General features: G+C 46.6%; 1 protein-coding gene across 2 annotated transcripts; it reads right to left on the reverse strand.

Annotated features, from left to right (window-relative positions):
* Nucleotides 1-210: 210 nt before the first annotated feature.
* On the reverse strand, nucleotides 211-19,311 carry nufip1 (nuclear FMR1 interacting protein 1). 2 transcript variants are annotated; one of them, XM_042317962.1, is made up of 10 exons: nucleotides 18,845-19,311; nucleotides 18,128-18,192; nucleotides 17,287-17,388; nucleotides 9,167-9,229; nucleotides 8,477-8,553; nucleotides 2,674-2,766; nucleotides 2,315-2,502; nucleotides 2,085-2,216; nucleotides 1,669-1,909; nucleotides 211-1,523 (listed from the first exon to the last, which is right to left on the reverse strand). In XM_042317962.1, the coding sequence occupies exons 1-10, from the start codon at nucleotides 19,053-19,055 to the stop codon at nucleotides 1,394-1,396; spliced, it is 1,302 nt and encodes a 433-aa protein (XP_042173896.1). In that variant the 5' UTR covers nucleotides 19,056-19,311; the 3' UTR covers nucleotides 211-1,393. The 2 variants fall into 2 exon arrangements, with proteins under 2 accessions (XP_042173896.1, XP_042173895.1); XM_042317961.1 differs by having other exon boundaries at nucleotides 17,287-17,391; nucleotides 18,845-19,310.
* Nucleotides 19,312-20,935: the final 1,624 nt, after the last annotated feature.

Genomic DNA, 20,935 nt, shown 5'->3' on the forward strand with positions numbered 1-20,935 from the left:
ACCTAAGCCATAGACTTGTCTCTGCTTCCGCGGGGCAAGTGGTACCGTTGTATCAAGTCTGACACCAACAGACTCCTGAACAGCTTCCATCCACATGCCATAAGACTGATACATAGCTGACATGCATTTCACTACACCCGCAATAACATCTGCTAAACACGAGCATGTGACAAATACATTTGATTTGAAAAAGGACAAAGATGGTCCAAGAACTATCGATTTCCTGGGTTATATTCCCACAGTAGAACAAGTCATTTATTTCCATGTTGAAAAAAGAAGAGTACAAATAAAATGCCAGAGGTAGTTGATGTTTAGATGAAAACATAAATGACTGTAGGGGAATAACTCGCCAACATCAGAGACAAGGTAAAAGGTCAAGGGGACTGTCTTGATTTAAGGGTTAAAGGCTCTGCATGGCCAATCTGATATGGCCGTACAGCATTTACTGCGATACGGCCTCTACAGAAGTCAGGGCATTCATACTTCAGAGCTGTTGTGAAGGAAGGAATTTTGTGTTTATACAGGAAGTCCCGCCCAACTACAGTCATCCAATTATGTCAAAAACGGAGCTATACAGAGCTCTGCATGGTTACAAAATTTGGAGGTGCACGGCAATGCGGAGCTTGAGTTGGCCTCTGCAAGCCTCCAGAGGCTACGCAATTGTACGGAGCCTCCGGACCACATTTCTGGATCAAGAATAAATCTGCTTTTAGGGTGACAGTCTTGATTTAAAGGTTAGGGTGACAGTCTTGATTTAAAGGTTAGGGTGACCGTCTTGATTTAAAGGTTAGGGTGACCGTCTTGATTTAAAGGTTAGGGTGACCGTCTTGATTTAAAGGTTAGGGTGACAGTCTTGATTTAAAGGTTAGGGTGACAGTCTTGATTTAAAGGTTAGGGTGACTTCAGGGGTCTTGGGTCTCCCAGACTTCATCATCATAGTTGGGGATGGAGGTCTGGGAGTGGTCTTCAGGGTGACAATCTCCATAATTAGCATTCACAGCCAAGTCCATTGGGGTTTCCTGGAGGGGATGTGACTGTGAGCCGGCTGGTCCACTCTGTGTGTTCTCCTCCATGCTCTGGTCTTCTCCCACTTGTTGGGCTACAGACTGCTCAGCCACAGTCCCCAGGACATCAGGGTTAGAGTTCAGCTGAGTTATGACATCAGGGTTAGAGGCTGCACCTGGCATCTCCTCAGGATGAACATCTTCACCATTCAAAATGTCCACCTCTGAAGGTCCCTGACAGACTGGTGGTTTCTGGGTACCTTCTAGTGATGACCTCACCTGGTCACCTTTTTCATCTGGACCAACCACAGAGGTAGCTGGGAGTAGAGCCCTCAGATCATCTGCTCTCACTTCCTGTGTCTGGAGGTCAATGTTAGGGTCATCTCTGGTCACCGTTCTACCCAGAGTTCCCTCCTGGTCCTGAGTTTGACCCTCCAGTACAAAGAAGTTGTTTCGGACAATGTAGCGAACACACTGCAGGAGCACGTTCCTCTCATGGCGGATGTCTGGGGCCAGTAACTGTAAAGGTCAGGGGTCATAGAACAATTCAGCAGGTAGAAAAAAATTCAAACTACATTCACAATACAGACTTAAATGTTTAACTTTTATCTCAACCGATTTGTAAAATCAGTTGTGCCTTGATGCCTCTTTCCCGGTGTCTTACCATCTCAAGCAGAGTGGCACGGCGCTGTTGGGGGGTGTCCATGTTATTTCGTCCTCCTCTCGCTCCTCTTCCTCTCCCCCGACTAGGTCTATGAGGACCAGACCCAGGCTGTGGTTCCCGGGGGGCTCAGGGTAGAGTCTCTTAGCCCCAGATGAAGCACTGTTCTGGGGCTTGGCTGGCAGAGCCTTCAGCATTGCCTGGTTCTCCGTCAGCAGCTGACTGGTCCTCTGGATGGGCAGGACTGAGACACCACTAACTTTACATCTCAACGTGTTGAATAACGAAATATAATGAAAGTTAAAATATTAAAGCTAAAACAGTGGAATCATTGGCGACGTCTTCTGTTTGTTGCCTCCACACACAGAGAAAACAAGCCTCCATACGGGGAAAACAGACAGCTAACATTTAAAGCTCACCTTGTGGTTCCTGGTCACTGTCGCTCTCGCTCATGGAGCCGTAGCTGGCCATCAGAGATCCCAGCCCTGATGTCATTTGTTTAGGGGCCACAGTCACCCCACCTCCACTGACTGGCTCCTCTGTATCAGAGTCTGCAGGGGTCAGAGTCAACAGGGGTTGTGTATACAGGAACAGACATTAGGACCTTTAAAAAACTAGTCTCTGGCAGGTTCCTGGATCACTGACTGACCTGGGTCGCTGTTGGCAAGAGCCCCCAGTGGGTCTCCCTCCCTGGGGTACTGAGTGAGGGGTGGAGGCCTCTCCATGGGGGGTTGAGTGGGGTGTGGCGGTCTCTCTGACTGACGAGGACCTGGTCTGGCCCATCTGCCCCTCTGGAACCTTCCACCACGCTGTCCACAACCTCTACCCCTCATCCTCCTGACAACAGAACACACAGCATGTTGTAGCATGGCCTTAATAGTTCAGCTAATATTAAGTCCCAACTATTCCGTGGAGGAAACTTGTGCATCAGTACAATATCATCCTGTTGTATTTGTAACCTAACTTGTACCAACCAATAAAAACAAATAAAAATGTAGGAAGAAGTACCCAAACTGAGCGGTTTCCAGCACCGCTCCAGTCTCCTCCCTGGCATCCATCACCTTCCTCCTCTTCTCCACGTTCACCAGGGTCGGGTAGTTCCTGTACAGACCGAGACAAAGCTCTGATGTGTGCTTTCTGATAGTGTCACGTGACCTTGAAATTACTAAAAGGTGTCCCGCAAGGGTTGATTTTGGGACCCATCCTCTTTACTATTTATATTAATAATATATCTGCAAAAAACAAACATTAATCTATATGCTGATAACACGATTGGCCCTGCTGCTGACCAGGCTGTTAGAGCATCAGATTTGGTTACCTTGCAGAAAGCCCTTGTGGATTTGGTTACCTTGCAGAAAGCCCTTGTGGATTTGGTTACCTTGCAGAAAGCCCTTGTGGATTTGAAATAGGTCCTTCATGCGGCGGAAAAAACTAAATACATCCTGTTTTTTTCTAATTTTCTCATTGAGATATTTCAGATGGTTTACACATTTATGTGATGGTCCTCTAATTGAGCAGGTTCCCAAACATAAATATTTGGGCTTTTGGATTAGCAAAAATGTAAAAAATAAAAAGACAGACAGATGAGCTGGTAAAGCTGAGATTCAAAGCTTTATAGAACTAGACCAGGCCTCTCCCTAAACAGAAAGCAGGCTGGACACTCAACGTTCCTGCAGCCCCTCATTATGGGACTTCCCATTTATCAGAATGCAGCAGCCATTACTCTAAAACTCTTGGCTGCAGTGTTCACATTTTTATTTTACCAGGTAAGTTGACTGAGAACACAGGTTTAATACTCATCAATGCATCATTTATCAGCTGAACCTCTAAAATCCCAGTAGTTTAGAAAGCTGATGAGGAATAGATTCACTCTGGTTTGTGAGTGTTTTGGTTGATTGTAATAATTTGTGTTATTGAAAAGTAGTGAATCTGAAACGGCTGTGTCTGTTTTACTGAATGATGTTGAATTGTTTGTTCTCAGGTCACCATTGAGAATGAGAACCTGATCTCCCCTGAAAAATAACCACTACAAAAATACCCTTAAAGCTAACAAAACACCTATACTGTATATGCTTCTATAGACAGCTAAACAAACTGGAACAAAAACACCCTACTTTCTGAAAATATTCAGACCCCTTGAATTTTACCATGTGTTACGTTACAAAATTGATAAAATAAAAAAAGAAATCTACACAATAACCCTTGAAGGATAAAGCGAAAACAGGTGTAACGATAAAAAATAAACAGAAATACCTCATTTACATAAGTATTCAGACCCTTTGCTATGAGACTCAAAGTTGAGCTCAGGTGCATCCTGTTTCCATTGATCGTTGAGATGTTTCTACAACTTGGAGTCCATCTGTGGTAATTTCAATTGATTGGACATGATTTGGAAAGACACACACCTGTCTATATAACAGCCCACAGTTGACAGTGCATGTCAGAGCAAAAACCAAGCCATGAGGTCAAAGGAATTGTCTGTATCTCTCCGAGACAGGGTTGTGTCGAGGCACAGATCTGGGGAATTGTACCAAAAAAATGGCTGCAACTTTGAAAGTCCCCAAGAACACAGTGCCTCCATCATTCTTAATGGAAGAAGATTGGAACCACCAAGTCTCTTCCAAGAGCTGGCCGCCCTGCCAAACTGAGCAGTCGGGGGAGAAGGGCCTTGGTCAGGGAGGTGACTAAAAACCAGATGGTCACTGACAGAGCTCCAGAGTTCCTCTGTGGAGATGGGAGAACCTTCCAGAAGGACAACCATCTCTGCAGCACTCCACCAATCAGGCCTTTCTGGTAGAGTGGCCAGATGGAAACCACTCCTCAGTAAAAGGCACATGACAGCCCGCTTGGGAGTTTTCCAAAAACCACCTAAAGACTCTCAGACCATGAGAAACAAGATTCTATGGTCTGATAAAACCAAGATTGAACTCTTTGGTCTGAATGCCAAGCATCACATCTGGAGGAAACCAGGCACCATCCCTACGGTGAAGCATGGTGGTGGCAGCATCATGCTGTGGGGATGTTTTTCAGCGGCAGAGACTGGGAGACTAATCAGGATCGAGGGAAAGATGAACGGAGCAAAGTACAGATAGATCCTTGCTGAAAACCTGCTCCAGAACGCTCAGGACCTCAAATTGGGGTGAAGGTTCACCTTCCATCAAGACAACGACACTAAGCACACAGCCAAGACAACGCAGGAGTGGCTTCGGGACAAGTCTCTGAATGTCTACCCACAGCTGGTGTTGCCACCCCTGGGGTCATGGCAACACCTAGTGTACATGACCCCAGGGTGGCAACACATACTGTACAGTCTAAGTGATATCAATGGGTCTTTCTCTATTCTGATTGTTTTATACCGTTCAAGAAATTCTGCACTCATTTGAGAATTTCCACAATGCCACGTAGGGCTGCATGATATGGGCAAACAATCTAGGCCTTATTTTTAACCAAATGTTGAAATTGCAATTTGACTTGTGATTTAGAGCATAACACTTGGGTGAACTGTTGGAATCATGGAAATAGAATGATTATTCAAATTTTATAGTTAGAATATAAGTGGGCACGTCAAATACAGTGTTTGATATAACAAATGAAAATGCCAGGGATGTTACTGTGACAGGGTAGGAACCAAAGTGTTGACAAGTGTTTCCTAGGAGACTCTAAAATATTTGGCTACATTGAATGTTCTCTCTTACCTACTTCATGAAGCTAACATATTCTTGCTTCGTGAATTCCTCTGATTTAGAAGTTACTGTTGCACAAAAAACATGCAATTTAGTTCTACACCATCACTGGTATTATCAGGCTGTATTTGCTCGTTACGTTTGCTTGGACATTTGTTAGCAAGGTAGCAATTAGCATTAGCTAATAGTGTAATTACAGAAGGCTAGTGGATTAATATTAAAAAGCAAAGTGGAAACAGCGTTGTTGTCATCAACATTGCCGCATGTCAAATTCATTTTATTTGTCACATGCACCAAATACAACAGGTGTCGACCTTAGTGAAATGCTGACTTACAAGCCCTTAACCAACAGCTTTAAGAAAATAAATAACACTTATTTGTAATTCCAAAATAGATACGGAAATAGAAAATAAAAGGAACAAATGATGAAACAGCAGCAGTAAAATAACAAGCGAGGCTCTATAATAGAGGTCGGCCGATTATGATTTTTCAACTCCGATACCGATTGGAGGACCACAAAAAGCCGATACCGATTAAAACTCTGACAATTTTTGTTTATATATATATATATATATATATATATATATTTGTAATAAATGACAATTACAACAATACTGAATGAACACTTATTTTAACTTATTATAATACATAAATAAAAAATCAATTTAGTCTCAAATAAATAATGAAACATGTTCAATTTGGTTTAAATACAAAAACAAAGTGTTGGAGAAGAAAGTAAAAGTGCAATATGTGCCATGTAAAAAAGCTAACGTTTAAGTTCCTTGCTCAGAACATATGAAAGCTGGTGGTTCCTTAAAACATGAGTCTCAATATTCCCAGTTAAGAAGTTTTAGGTTGTAGTTATTATAGGACTATTTCTCTCTATACCATTTGTATTTCATAGACCTTTGACTATTGGATGTTCTTATAGGCACTATAGTACTGCCAGCCTCGGGAGTTGATGTGCTTGAAGTCATACATATTCGTCGCCAGACCCACTGGCTCCAGGTCATCTACAAGTGCATGCTAGGTAAAGCTCTGCCTTATCTCAGTTCACTGGTCATGATGGCAACACCCACCCGTAGCACGCAGTCCAGCAGGTGTATCTCACTGATCATCCCTAAAGCCAACACCTCATTTGGCCGCCTTTCATTCCAGTTCTCTGCTGCCTGTGACTGGAACGAATTGCAAAAATCGCTGAAGTTGGAGACTTTTATCTCCCTCACCAACTTTAAACATCTGCTGTCTGAGCAGTTAACCGATCGCTGCAGCTGTACATAGTCTATTGGTAAATAGCCCACCCATTTTCACCTACCTCATCCCCATACTGTTTTTATTTATTTACTTTTCTGCTCTTTTGCACACCAATAGCTCTACCTGTACATGACCATCTGATCATTTATCACTCCAGTGTTATTAATCAGCAAAATTGTAATTATTCGCCTACCTCCTCATGCCTTTTGCACACAATGTATATAGACTCCCCTTTTTTTTCTACTGTGTTATTGACTTGTTAATTGTTTACTCCATGTGTAACTCTGTGTTGTCTGTTCACACTGCTATGCTTTATCTTGGCCAGGTCGCAGTTGCAAATGAGAACTTGTTCTCAACTAGTCTACCTGGTTAAATAAAAAAATAATAAACAGCGCTGTACTTCAAGCACAGCGAAGAGCTGCTGGCAAACGGAGGAAAGTGTGGTTTGAATGAATGCTTACGAACCTGTTGCTGCCTACCACCGCTCAGTCAGACCGCTCAAATAATAGCTTAATTATATTGTAATAAACACAGAAATATATGAGCCTTAAGTCATTAATATGGTCAAATAGGGAAGCTATAATTGCGAAAACTAAACGTTTATTATTTCAATGAAATACGGAACCGTTCTGTATTTTATCAGACGGGTGGCAACCCTAAGTCTAGATATTGCTGTTACATTGCACAACCTTCAATGTTATGTCATAATTATGTACAATTCTGGCAAATTAAATCTTTGTTAGGAAGAAACGGTTTCCACACAGTTCGCAACGAGCCAGGCGGCCCAAACTGCTGCATATACCCCGACTCTGCTTACACTGAACGCAAGAAAAGTGACACAGTTTCAGGCACCGCATTGATTATGTGCAATGCAAGACAAGCTAGTTAAACTAGTAATATCATCAACCATGTGTAGTTAACTAGTGATTATGATAAGATTCTAAAAAAAAACATTCAAAGATAAGTTTAATGCTAGCTAGCAACTTCCCATGGCTCCTTGCTGCCTGCCCTCACGTAACAGATGGTCAGCCTGCCGCGCAGTTTCCTTGTGGATTGCAATATAATTGGCATCCAAAAATGCAGATTACCGATTGTTATGAAAGCTTGAAATCGGCCCTAATTAAATCGGTCAACCTCTTATCTATACAGGAGGTACCGGTACAGAGTCAATGCGGAGGCTCTCTACAGGGGGTACCGGTACAGAGTCAATGTGGAGGCTCTCTACAGGGGGTACCGGTACAGAGTCAATGTGGAGGCTATATACAAGGGGTACAGAGTCAATGTGGAGGCTATATACAAGGGGTACAGAGTCAATGTGGAGGCTATATACAAGGGGTACAGAGTCAATGTGGAGGCTATATGCAGGGGGTACAGAGTCAATGTGGAGGCTATATACAGGGGGTGCAGAGTCAATGTGGAGGCTATATACAGGGGGTGCAGAGTCAATGTGGAGGCTATATGCAGGGGGTACAGAGTCAATGTGGAGGCTATATACAGGGGGTGCAGAGTCAATGTGGAGGCTATATGCAGGGGGTACAGAGTCAATGTGGAGGCTATATGCAGGGGGTACAGAGTCAATGTGGAGGCTATATACAGGGGTGCAGAGTCAATGTGGAGGCTATATACAGGGGGTACCGGTCCACATGGCTGGTAAAATAGACATCTTACTACTGCCAGAATCTACGCAAATTTGGCAGGTGTTACTATTAGGCCCCAATACTGGTGGTAACAGCACATTGTTCATATGGACCACAGAATCAGATCTAATCCAGAAGTAGTCATTTCAAGAGAAATTGAGGAAACAAAAGCATTGCTGATGAGTGACTGCACCTTACAAAGTTTTACCATGTTAAAAAACATACTACAGTACTGACCTGCGCCTCTCCTCTCTCCATTTAGAAATCTCCTCTGGAGTGTCCAGCTTGATTCTCTTTGCCCCTGGGGCATGGTTCTATAGGAGACGGTACAGGAGGTGGTTAAACACACGGTTCTATAGGAGACGGTACAGGAGGTGGTTAAACACACGGTTCTATAGGAGACGGTACAGGAGGAGGTGGTTAAACACACGGTTCTATAGGAGACGGTACAGGAGGAGGAGGTTAAACACATGGTTCTATAGGAGACGGTACAGGAGGAGGTGGTTAAACACACGGTTCTATAGGAGACGGTACAGGAGGAGGAGGTTAAACACACGGTTCTATAGGAGACTGTACAGGAGGAGGAGGTTAAACACATGGTTCTATAGGAGACGGTACAGGAGGAGGTGGTTAAACACACGGTTCTATAGGAGACGGTACAGGAGGAGGAGGTTAAACACATGGTTCTATAGGAGACTGTACAGGAGGAGGTGGTTAAACACATGGTTCTATAGGAGACTGTACAGGAGGAGGAGGTTAAACACATGGTTCTATAGGAGACTGTACAGGAGGAGGTGGTTAAACACATGGTTCTATAGGAGACTGTACAGGAGGAGGTGGTTAAACACATGGTTCTATAGGAGACGGTACAGGAGGAGGAGGTTAAACACATGGTTCTATAGGAGACGGTACAGGAGGTCTACTTACATTTTTCCAGTGAATGTTGACCAGCTTCTCATGAGCAGTGAAGCTGCAGTCTTCAACTGAGCACTATAAAACAGAAGTCTCTTTTACTGAAGGTAGACCAACACAATGCTTTGCCTGTTTTACTGAAGGTAGACCAACACAATGCTTTGCCTGTTTTACTGAAGGTAGACCAACACAATGCTTTGCCTGTTTTACTGAAGGTAGACCAACACAATGCTTTGCCTGTTTTACTGAAGGTAGACCAACACAATGCTTTGCCTGTTTTACTGAAGGTAGACCAACACAATGCTTTGCCTGTTTTACTGAAGGTAGACCAACACAATACTTTGCCTGTTTTACTGAAGGTAGACCAACACAATGCTTTGCCTGTTTTACTGAAGGTTAACTAACAATGCTTTGCCTGTTTTACTGAAGGTAGACCAACAACGGAACTGCTTTCTCTGGAACAGGCCCAGATCCCTGTGATTTGCGTGAAGAGGAGGCAGAGAAAAGGGGGCGGACAGCCTTCTGAAAATTCATAGGCGATCGACTAAACCCCCACTTTCTTCCATTCTGCCAGCAAACTTGCAATCTTTGGACAATAAAATCGGCGAGTTACGCAAAAAATTAAACTACCAAAAGGACATTCAAAACTGTTATATCTTATGTTTCACAGAGACTTGGCTGAACGACGACACTATCAACATACAGCTGGCTGGTTATACGATGCACCGGCAGAACAGAACAGAGGCTGGTTATACGATGCACCGGCAGAACAGAAGAGGCTGGTTATACGATGCACCGGCAGAACAGAAGAGGCTGGTTATACGCTGCACCGGCAGAACAGAAGAGGCTGGTTATACGCTGCACCGGCAGAACAGAACAGAGGCTGGTTATACGATGCACCGGCAGGACAGAACAGAGGCTGGTTATACGATGCACCGGCAGGACAGAACAGAGGCTGGTTATACGATGCCCCGGCAGGACAGAACAGAGGCTGGTTATACGATGCACCGGCAGGACAGAAGAGGCTGGTTATACGATGCACCGGCAGGCAAGAGGCTGGCATGGACAGACACAGAGGCTGGTTATACGATCCCCGGCAGGACAGAACAGAGGCTGGTTATACGATGCACCGGCAGGACAGAACAGAGGCTGGTTATACGATGCACCGGCAGGACAGAACAGAGGCTGGTTATACGCTGCACCGGCAGGACAGAACAGAGGCTGGTTATGCACCGGCAGGACAGAACAGTGGCTGGTTATACGATGCACCGGCAGGACAGAACAGGCGTGGCTGGTTATACGATGCACCGGCAGGATAGAACAGAGGCTGGTTATACGTTGCACCGGCAGGATAGAACAGAGGCGTGGCTGGTTATACGATGCACCGGCAGGACAGAACAGAGGCTGGTTATACGATGCACCGGCAGGATAGAACAGAGGCTGGTTATACGCTGCACCGGCAGGACAGAACAGAGGCGTGGCTGGTTATACGATGCACCGGCAGGACAGAACAAAGGCTGGTTATACGATGCACCGGCAGGATAGAACAGAGGCTGGTTATACGATGCACCGGCAGGACAGAACAGAGGCTGGTTATACGATGCACCGGCAGGATAGAACAGAGGCTGGTTATACGATGCACCGGCAGGATAGAACAGAGGCTGGTTATACGATGCACCGGCAGGACAGAACAAAGGCTGGTTATACGATGCACCGGCAGGACAGAACAGAGGCTGGTTATACGATGCACCGGCAGGACAGAACAGAGGCTGGTTATACGATGCACCGGCAGGACAGAACAGAGGCTGGTTATACGATCCCCCGGCAGGACAGAACAGAGGCTGGTTATACGATGCACCGGCAGGACAGAACAGAGGCTGGTTATACGCTGCACCGGCAGGACAGAACAGAGGCTGGTTATACGATGCACCGGCAGGACAGAACAGAGGCTGGTTATACGATGCACCGGCAGGACAGAACAGAGGCTGGTTATACGATGCACCGGCAGGACAGAACAGAGGCTGGTTATACGATGCACCGGCAGGACAGAACAGAGGCGTGGCTGGTTATACGATGCACCGGCCAGAACAGGGCGAACGATGCACCGGCAGGACAGAATAGAGGCGTGGCTGGTTATACGCTGCACCGGCAGGACAGAACAGAGGCTGGTTATACGCTGCACCGGCATGACAGAACAGAAGCGTGGCTGGTTATACGATGCACCGGCAGGATAGAACAGAGGCTGGTTATACGATGCACCGGCAGGATAGAACAGAAGCGTGGCTGGTTATACGATGCACCGGCAGGATAGAACAGAGGCTGGTTATACGATGCACCGGCAGGATAGAACAGAGGCTGGTTATACGATGCACCGGCAGGATAGAACAGAGGCTGGTTATACGATGCACCGGCAGGATAGAACAGAGGCTGGTTATACGATGCACCGGCAGGATAGAACAGAGGCTGGTTATACGATGCACCGGCAGGATAGAACAGAGGCATGGCTGGTTATACGATGCACCGGCAGGACAGAACAGAGGCTGGTCATACGATGCACCGGCAGGACAGAACAGAAGCGTGGCTGGTTATACGATGCACCGGCAGGATAGAATAGAGGCATGGCTGGTTATACGATGCACCGGCAGGACAGAACAGAGGCTGGTTATACGATGCACCGGCAGGACAGAACAGAAGCGTGGCTGGTTATACGATGCACCGGCAGGATAGAAGAGAGGCATGGCTGGTTATACGATGCACCGGCAGGACAGAATAGAGGCGTGGCTGGTTATACGCTGCACCGGCAGGACAGAACAGAGGCTGGTTATACGATGCACCGGCAGGACAGAACAGAAGCGTGGCTGGTTATACGCTGCACCGGCAGGACAGAACAGAGGCTGGTTATACGATGCACCGGCAGGACAGAACAGAGGCTGGTTATACGCTGCACCGGCAGGATAGAACAGAGGCGTGGCTGGTTATACGATGCACCGGCAGGACAGAACAGAGGCTGGTTATACGATGCACCGGCAGGATAGAACAGAGGCTGGTTATACGCTGCACCGGCAGGACAGAACAGAGGCGTGGCTGGTTATACGCTGCACCGGCAGGACAGAACAAAGGCTGGTTATACGATGCACCGGCAGGATAGAACAGAGGCTGGTTATACGATGCACCGGCAGGACAGAACAGAGGCTGGTTATACGATGCACCGGCAGGATAGAACAGAGGCTGGTTATACGATGCACCGGCAGGATAGAACAGAGCATGGCTGGCAGGCTGGTTATACGCTAGCGTGGCTGGTTATACGCTGCACCGGCAGGACAGAACAGAGGCTGGTTATACGATCCCCCGGCAGGACAGAACAGAGGCTGGTTACACGATGCACCGGCAGGATAGAACAGAGGCTGGTTATACGATGCACCGGCAGGATAGAACAGAGGCGTGGCTGGGAACGGGGCGTCTGGAATAAATAAATAAATACACATTAAAAACTCCAGACCACCTGTACTCCACACACAGAGACACATACAGCTCTCCCATGAGAACACCAGCTGTTCTGGAAGACTGATCACGCTCTCCGCAGCCGATGTGAGTAAGACCTTAAAACAGGTCAACATTCACAAGGCCACAGGGCCAGACAGATTACCAGGATGTGTGCTGCGAGCATGCGCTGGCCAACTGGCAAGTGTCTTCACTGACATTTTCAAGCTCTCCCTGTCCGAGTCTGTAATACCAACATGTTTCAAGCAGACCACCATAGACCCTGTGCCCAAGAACACGAAGGTAACCTCCTAAATGACTACCGACCCGTAGCAGTCACGTCTGTAGCCACGAAATGTTTTGAAAGGCTGGTCAAGGCTCACATCAACAACATTATCCCAGAAACCCTAGACCCACTCCAATTTGCATACCACCCCAACAGATCCACAAATTATGCACTTTCCCACCTGGACTAGAGGAACACCTATGTGAGAATGCTATTCATTGACTACAGCTCAGCATTCAACACCATAGTGCCCTCAAAGCTCATCAATAAGCTAAGGACCCTGGGACTAAACACCTCCCTCTACAACTGGATCCTGGACTTCTTGACGGGCCGCAACAGGTGGTGAGGTTGGGTAACAACACATCTGCCACGCTGACCCTCAACACAGGGGACCCTAAGGGGTGCGTGCTCGGTCCCCTCCTGTACTCTCTGTTCCCTCATGACTGCACGGCCAGGCACGACTCCAACACCATCATTACATTTGCAGATGACACAACAGTGGGAGGCCGGATCACCGACAATGACGAGACAGCCTATAGGGAGGTCAGAGACCTGGCCGTGTGGTGCCAGGACAACAACGTCTCTCTCAACATGATCAAGACAACGGAGATTATTGTGGACTACAGGAAAAAGAGGACCGAGCACACCCCCATTCTCATCGATGGGGCTGCAGTGGAACAGGTTGAGAACTTCAAGTTCCTTGGTGTCCACATCACCAACAAAATAACATGGTCCAAGAACACCAAGACAGTCCTGAAGAGGGCACGACAAAACAAATCAAATCAAATTTTATTTGTCACATACACATGGTTAGCAGATGTTAATGCGAGTGTAGCGAAATGCTTGTGCTTCTAGTTCCGACAATGCAGTAATAACCAACAAGTAATCTAACTAACAATTCCAAAACTACTGTCTTATACACAGTGTAAGGGGATAAAGAATATGTACATAAGGATATATGAATGAGTGATGGTACAGAGCAGCATAGGCAAGATACAGTAGCTGATATCGAGTACAGTATATACATATGAGATGAGTATGTAAACCAAGTGGCATAGTTAAAGTGGCTAGTGATACATGTATTACATAAGGATGCAGTCGATGATATAGAGTACAGTATATACGTATGCATATGAGATGAATAATGTAGGGTATGTAAACATTATATAAGGTAGCATTGTTTAAAGTGGCTAGTGATATATTTACATCATTTCCCATCAATTCCCATTATTAAAGTGGCTGGAGTTGAGTCAGTGTCAGTGTGTTGGCAGCAGCCACTCAATGTTAGTGGTGGCTGTTTAACAGTCTGATGGCCTTGAGATAGAAGCTGTTTTTCAGTCTCTCGGTCCCAGCTTTGATGCACCTGTACTGACCTCGCCTTCTGGATGATAGCGGGGTGAACAGGCAGTGGCTCGGGTGGTTGATGTCCTTGATGATCTTTATGGCCTTCCGTTAACATTGGGTGGTGTAGGTGTCCTGGAGGGCAGGTAGTTTGCCCCCGGTGATACGTTGTGCAGACCTCACTACCCTCTGGAAAGCCTTACGGCTGAGGGCGGAGCAGTTGCCGTACCAGGCGGTGATACAGCCCGCCAGGATGCTCTCGATTGTGCATCTGTAGAAGTTTGTGAGTGCTTTTGGTGACAAGCCGAATTTCTTCAGCCTCCTGAGGTTGAAGAGGCGCTGCTGCGCCTTCTTCACGATGCTGTCTGTGTGAGTGGACCAATTCAGTTTGTCTGTGATGTGTATGCCGAGGAACTTAAAACTTGCTACCCTCTCCACTACTGTTCCATAGATGTGGATAGGGGGGTGTTCCCTCTGCTGTTTCCTGAAGTCCACAATCATCTCCTTAGTTTTGTTGACGTTGAGTGTGAGGTTATTTTCCTGACACCACACTCCGAGGGCCCTCACCTCCTCCCTGTAGGCCGTCTCGTCGTTGTTGGTAATCAAGCCTACCACTGTTGTGTCATCCGCAAACTTGATGATTGAGTTGGAGGCGTGCGTGGCCACGCAGTCGTGGGTGAACAGGGAGTACAGGAGAGGGCTCAGAACGCACCCTTGTGGGGCCCCAGTGTTGAGGATCAGCGGGGAGGAGATGTTGTTGCCTACCCTCTCCACCTGGGGGCGGCCCGTCAGGAAGTCCAGTAACCAGTTGCACAGGGCGGGGTCGAGACCCAGGGTCTCGAGCTTGATGACGAGCTTGGAGGGTACTATGGTGTTGAATGCCGAGCTGTAGTCGATGAACAGCATTCTCACATAGGTATTCCTCTTGTCCAGATGGGTTAGGGCAGTGTGCAGTGTGGTTGAGATTGCATCGTCTGTGGACCTATTTGGGCGGTAAGCAAATTGGAGTGGGTCTAGGGTGTCAGGTAGGGTGGAGGTGATATGGTCCTTGACTAGTCTCTCAAAGCACTTCATGATGACGGATGGGAGTGCTACGGGACGGTAGTCGTTTAGCTCAGTTACCTTAGCTTTCTTGGGAACAGGAACAATGGTGACCCTCTTGAAGCATGTGGGAACAGCAGACTGGTATAGGGATTGATTGAATATGTCCGTAAACACACCGGCCAGCTGGTCTGCGCACGCTCTGAGGGCGCGGCTGGGGATGCCGTCTGGGCCTGCAGCCTTGCGAGGGTTAACACGTTTAAATGTCTTACTCACCTCGGCTGCAGTGAAGGAGAGACCGCATGTTTTCATTGCAGGCCGTGTCAGTGGCACTGTATTGTCCTCAAAGCGGGCAAAAAAGTTATTTAGTCTGCCTGGGAGCAAGACATCCTGGTCCGTGACTGGGCTGGATTTCTTCCTGTAGTCCGTGATTGACTGTAGACCCTGCCACATGCCTCTTGTGTCTGAGCCGTTGAATTGAGATTCTACTTTGTCTCTGTACTGACGCTTAGCTTGTTTAATAGCCTTGCGGAGGGAATAGCTGCACTGTTTGTATTCGGTCATGTCACCAGACACCTTGCCCTGATTAAAAGCAGTGGTTCGCGCTTTCAGTTTCACACGAATGCTGCCATCAATCCACGGTTTCTGGTTAGGGAATGTTTTAATCGTTACTATGGGAACGACATCTTCAACGCACGTTCTAATGAACTCGCACACCGAATCAGCGTATTCGTCAATGTTGTTGTCTGACGCAATACGAAACATCTCCCAGTCCACGTGATGGAAGCAGTCTTGGAGTGTGGAGTCAGCTTGGTCAGACCAGCGTTGGACAGACCTCAGCGTGGGAGCTTCTTGTTTTAGTTTCTGTCTGTAGGCAGGGATCAACAAAATGGAGTCGTGGTCAGCTTTTCCGAAAGGGGGGCGGGGCAGGGCCTTATATGGGTCGCGGAAGTTAGAGTAACAATGATCCAGGGTCTTTCCACCCCTGGTTGCACAATCGATATGCTGATAAAATTTAGGGAGTCTTGTTTTCAGATTAGCCTTGTTAAAATCCCCAGCTACAATGAATGCAGCCTCCGGATAAATCGTTTCCAGTTTGCAGAGAGTTAAATACAGTTCGTTCAGAGCCATCGATGTGTCTGCTTGGGGGGGGGATATATACGGCTGTGATTATAATCGAAGAGAATTCTCTTGAAACCTATTCCCCATCAGGAGACAAAGGATTTGGCATTGGTCCTCAGATCCTCAAAAGGTTCTTCAGCTGCACCATCGAGAGCAGATTATTGGCTGAATCACTGCCTGGTATGGCAACTGCTCGGCCTCCGACCGCAACGCACTACAGAGGGTTGTGAGTACGGCTCAGTACATCACCGAGGCCAAGCTCCCTGCCATCCAGGACCTCTATACCAGGCAGTGTCAGAGGAAGGCCCTACAAATTGTCAAAGACTCCAGCCACCCTAGTCATAGCCTGTTCCTTCTGATACCGCACGGCCAGCGGTACCAGAGCACCAAGTCTAGGTCCATGAGACTTCTAAACAGCTTCTACCCCCAAGCCATAAGACTCCTGAACACCTAATCAAATGGCTACCCAGACTATTTGCATTGTCCCCCCTCTCCTTTATACAACTGCTACTGTTATCATCTATGCATAGTCACTTTACCTACACGTACATATTACCTCAACTAACCGGTGCCCCCGCACATTGACTGTCCCGGTAACCCCTGTATATAGTCTCACTATTGTTATTTTACTGCTGCTCTTTAATTACTTGTTACTTATATTTCTTATTTGTATATATTTTTTTAACTGCATTGTTGGTTAGGGGCTCTTAAGTAAGCATTTCACTGTAAGGTATTGTAAAGTACTGTTGTATTAGGCTCATGTGACTAATACAATTTGATTTAAAGCTTGTAACCCTGATGACCTAGTATGATGTCATTACACCTCATGTCAAATCAGAATAATTTGATCATGAGAATCAGTTACCTTGACATGTTCAGAGACATGTTGGTCATACTTGTCTTGGTTTTTGAAGCCTCGGTCACACGGGTCACAGAAATGTGAAAACTCTGGTTCTTTTTTATTTTTCTGCTGGAAAAAAACAAAACATTTGAACTCATTACAGTCAAATCAGTCAGTCCCCCTATTGGAGTGTTACACTGTCTACGACGGGGATGGCCAACTGATGGGGGACACAAACAAACAAATCATCATGAGGGGCCACAGTGTGTCTGTGTCCCACCATCCATGAAGGGGAGGAGATGGGTTAAAGGAGGATTTTTAAGCCTTGAGACATGGATTGTGTATGTGTGCTTTTCAGAGGGTGAACGGGCAAGACAAATTAGTCCGTGCCAGGCGCACAGGTTGGTGTCAAGAACTGCAACGCTGCCGGGTTTTTCACACTCAACCGTTTCCTGTGTATTTAAAGAACTGTCCACCACCCAACTTGACATCTATGGGTAGCATTGGAGTCAACATGGGTCAGCATCCCTGTGGAACGCTTTTGACCAACTGAGGCTGTTCTGAGGGGGGGGGGTTCAACTCAATATTAGAGAAGAGTTCTTCATGTTTTATACACTCGGTGTACTTTGTATCCCTCATTTACTCAAGTGTTGTCATTATTTTTGCAGTTACCTGTGTTAATGGCTTGTTTATTGTTTATTCCATGTGTAACTCTCTGTTGTTGTTTGTGTCACACTGCTTTATCTTGGCCAGGTCTTAGTTGCAAATGAGAACTTGTTCTCAACTGGCCTAGCTGGTTAAATAAAGGTGAAATAAAATAAATATATCAGAGACGTGGCTTTTGGTTTGATGGTGGATTTACTACCTTTTTCCCATGGTTGTTGGGACGACCATAGTCCTGCCTTCCGCCTCCACGATGGAAGTTCTGGCCTGTGGGTCAAAGGTCAAAACAACAATATTATGACTTGCCGACCTACTGCTGGGTGCAGTTCAGTCATCACCAATCTGACACTTCTGTTCTGTTAATAATGATGCAGGATCTCCTCTGCCCAGATTCTGGTTCAACCCAGACGTGAACCAGCATCTCCTCTGCCCAGATACTGGTTCAACCCAGACGTGAACCAGCATCTCCTCTGCCCAGACACTGGTTCAACCCAGACGTGAACCAGCATCTCCTCTGCCCAGACACTGGTTCAACCCAGACGTGAACCAGCATCTCCTCTGCCCAGACACTGGTTCAACCCAGACGTGAACCAGCATCTCCTCTGCCCAGACACTGGTTCAACCCAGACGTGAACCAGCATCTCCTCTGCCCAGATACTGGTTCAACCCAGACGTGAACCAGCATCCCCTCTGCCCAAATTATATGTACATTACACGGGGCCAAGCTTGGTCAGCCCTACTGACCTACCCCACTAACTGGCGTCATGAAGGTTTACTTCAACAGACCTGATTGGTATAGGTCATAGTAGTCCACCAGGGGCTCTCAGCCAGGCACGTGTCAACCTAGGGACCGTGCAAAGAAGCCTCTTTACCAGGCCGCTGCTAGAACCATAACTCTCCTAGTTAGTATAATACTCACCATATGAGCCTCTGGGTCGACCTGGTCCGGGGCCGCAGTTCCAGTGTTCTCCCTGGCCGTTGTATCTCCACGGCTCGGACGGTGGCTCGTACCAGTTCCACATACCGGGCTGGAAGTTGCTCGGAGGTGGAAGGAACGTTGGAGGACTCACCATCGAACCCGGAGGAGGAGAGACAAAGTTCGGCGGAGGGTAGCTTCCAAAATCATTCATGATGTAGGTGGCGCCTCTTCTTCAATGTTATGTGGATTCAATTCGTTTGTATAAATGTTTGTCCAGCTACGACCGCGGAGGTATAATAAGAACCGCTACAACACATGTGTGTTTCTGCTCCCGTTGCCGCGTTCACGTGATAGTCGTAACTAGGAAACACTGAAATTTCCGAATATGCAAGTATTGGTTGTACTTATGTACACGTGCCGCTTTCAAACAGTCAGCAAGTCGGACATTTGAGTTTCCTAGTTCCGACTGGCACATGAACGCCACAAGTTTACATCCGCAAAGCGTGTTCACCAGACTGAACGTCATATCCGCTCGTTTACAAAAACCAAAAACAATTCAATAATATCATTATTTGAAGTAACAACGATTTAGGCAAAATGAAAATTTTCCATAACTCGTGTAGTTTATGAAAACTAACTCATGTAGAATTATATCTGCCCTATGTACATAGTGATTGTACACTGGTCTCTTTAATAAGATTTACATACCGTTTTACCCACTTTTTATTTTATTTCGCCTTTATTTAACCAGGTAGGCTAGTTGAGAACAAGTTCTCATTTGCAACTGCGACCTGGCCAAGATAAAGCATAGCAGTGTGAACAGACAACACAGAGTTACACATGGAGTAAACAATAAACAAGTCAATAACATAGTAGAAAAAAAAGAATCTTTATACATTGTGTGCAAAAGGCATGAGGAGGTAGGCAATAAATAGGCCATAGGAGTGAATAATTACAATTTAGCAGATTAACACTTGAGTGATAAATGATCAGATGAACATGTGCAGGTAGAGATACTGGTGCGCAAAAGAGCAGAAAAGTAAATAAAATAAAAACAGTATGGGGATGAGGTAGGTAAATTGGGTGGGCTATTTACGATAGACTATGTACAGCTGCAGCGATCGGTTAGCTGCTCAGACAGCAGATGTTTAAAGTTGGTGAGGGAGATAAAAGTCTCCAACTTCAGAGATTTTTGCAATTCGTTCCAGTCACAGGCAGCAGAGAACTGGAAGGAAAGGCGGCCAAATTAGGTTTTGGCTTTAGGGATGATCAGTGAGATACACCTGCTGGAGCGCGTGCTACGGGTGGGTGTTGCCATCGTGACCAGTGAACTGAGAAGGCAGAGCTTTACCTAGCATGGACTTGTAGATGACCTGGAGCCAGTGGGTCTGGCGACGAACATGTAGCGAGGGCCAGCCGACTAGAGCATACAGGTCGCAGTGGTGGGTGGTATAAGGTGCTTTAGTAACAAAACGGATGGCACTGTGATAAACTGCATCCAGTTTGCTGAGTAGAGTATTGGAAGCAATTTTGTAGATGACATCGCCGAAGTCGAGGATCGGTAAGATAGTCAGTTTTACTAGGGTAAGATTGGCGGCGTGAGTGAAGGAGGCTTTGTTGTGGAATAGAAAGCCGACTCTAGATTTGATTTTGGATTGGAGATGTTTGATATGAGTCTGGAAGGAGAGTTTACAGTCTAGCCAGACACCTAGGTACTTATAGATGTCCACATATTCTAGGTCGGAACCATCCAGGGTGGTGATGCTAGTCGGGCTTGCGGGTGCAGGCAGCGAACGGTTGAAAAGCATGCATTTGGTTTTACTAGCGTTTAAGAGCAGTTGGAGGCCACGGAAGGAGTGTTGTATGGCATTGAAGCTCGTTTGGAGGTTAGATAGCAGTGTCCAAGGAAGGGCCGGAAGTATACAGAATGGTGTCGTCTGCGTAGAGGTGGATCAGGGAATCGCCCGCACGCAGCAAGAGCAACATCATTGATATATACAGAGAAAAGAGTCGGCCCGAGAATTGAACACTGTGGTACCCCCATAGAGACTGCGAGAGGACCGGACAACAACAGGCGAATATATTGATAAA

The sequence above is a fragment of the Oncorhynchus tshawytscha genome, unplaced genomic scaffold (genome assembly GCF_018296145.1).
Source record: "Oncorhynchus tshawytscha isolate Ot180627B unplaced genomic scaffold, Otsh_v2.0 Un_contig_237_pilon_pilon, whole genome shotgun sequence".
NCBI classification, from domain to species: Eukaryota; Metazoa; Chordata; class Actinopteri; order Salmoniformes; family Salmonidae; genus Oncorhynchus; species Oncorhynchus tshawytscha.

Excerpts from the sequence above, each read along its gene's own strand:
- nufip1 (XM_042317961.1), bottom strand. The coding sequence starts at position 19,055 with ATGAATGATTTTGGAAGCTACCCTCCGCCGAACTTTGTCTCTCCTCCT. Across the intron at positions 2,767-8,476 it reads TGGAGAGAGGAGAGGCGCAG|GAACTACCCGACCCTGGTGA; the intron begins GTCAGTACTGTA and ends CGGTCTGTACAG. Across the intron at positions 1,910-2,084 it reads CAGTGACCAGGAACCACAAG|TCCTGCCCATCCAGAGGACC; the intron begins GTGAGCTTTAAA and ends GTGGTGTCTCAG.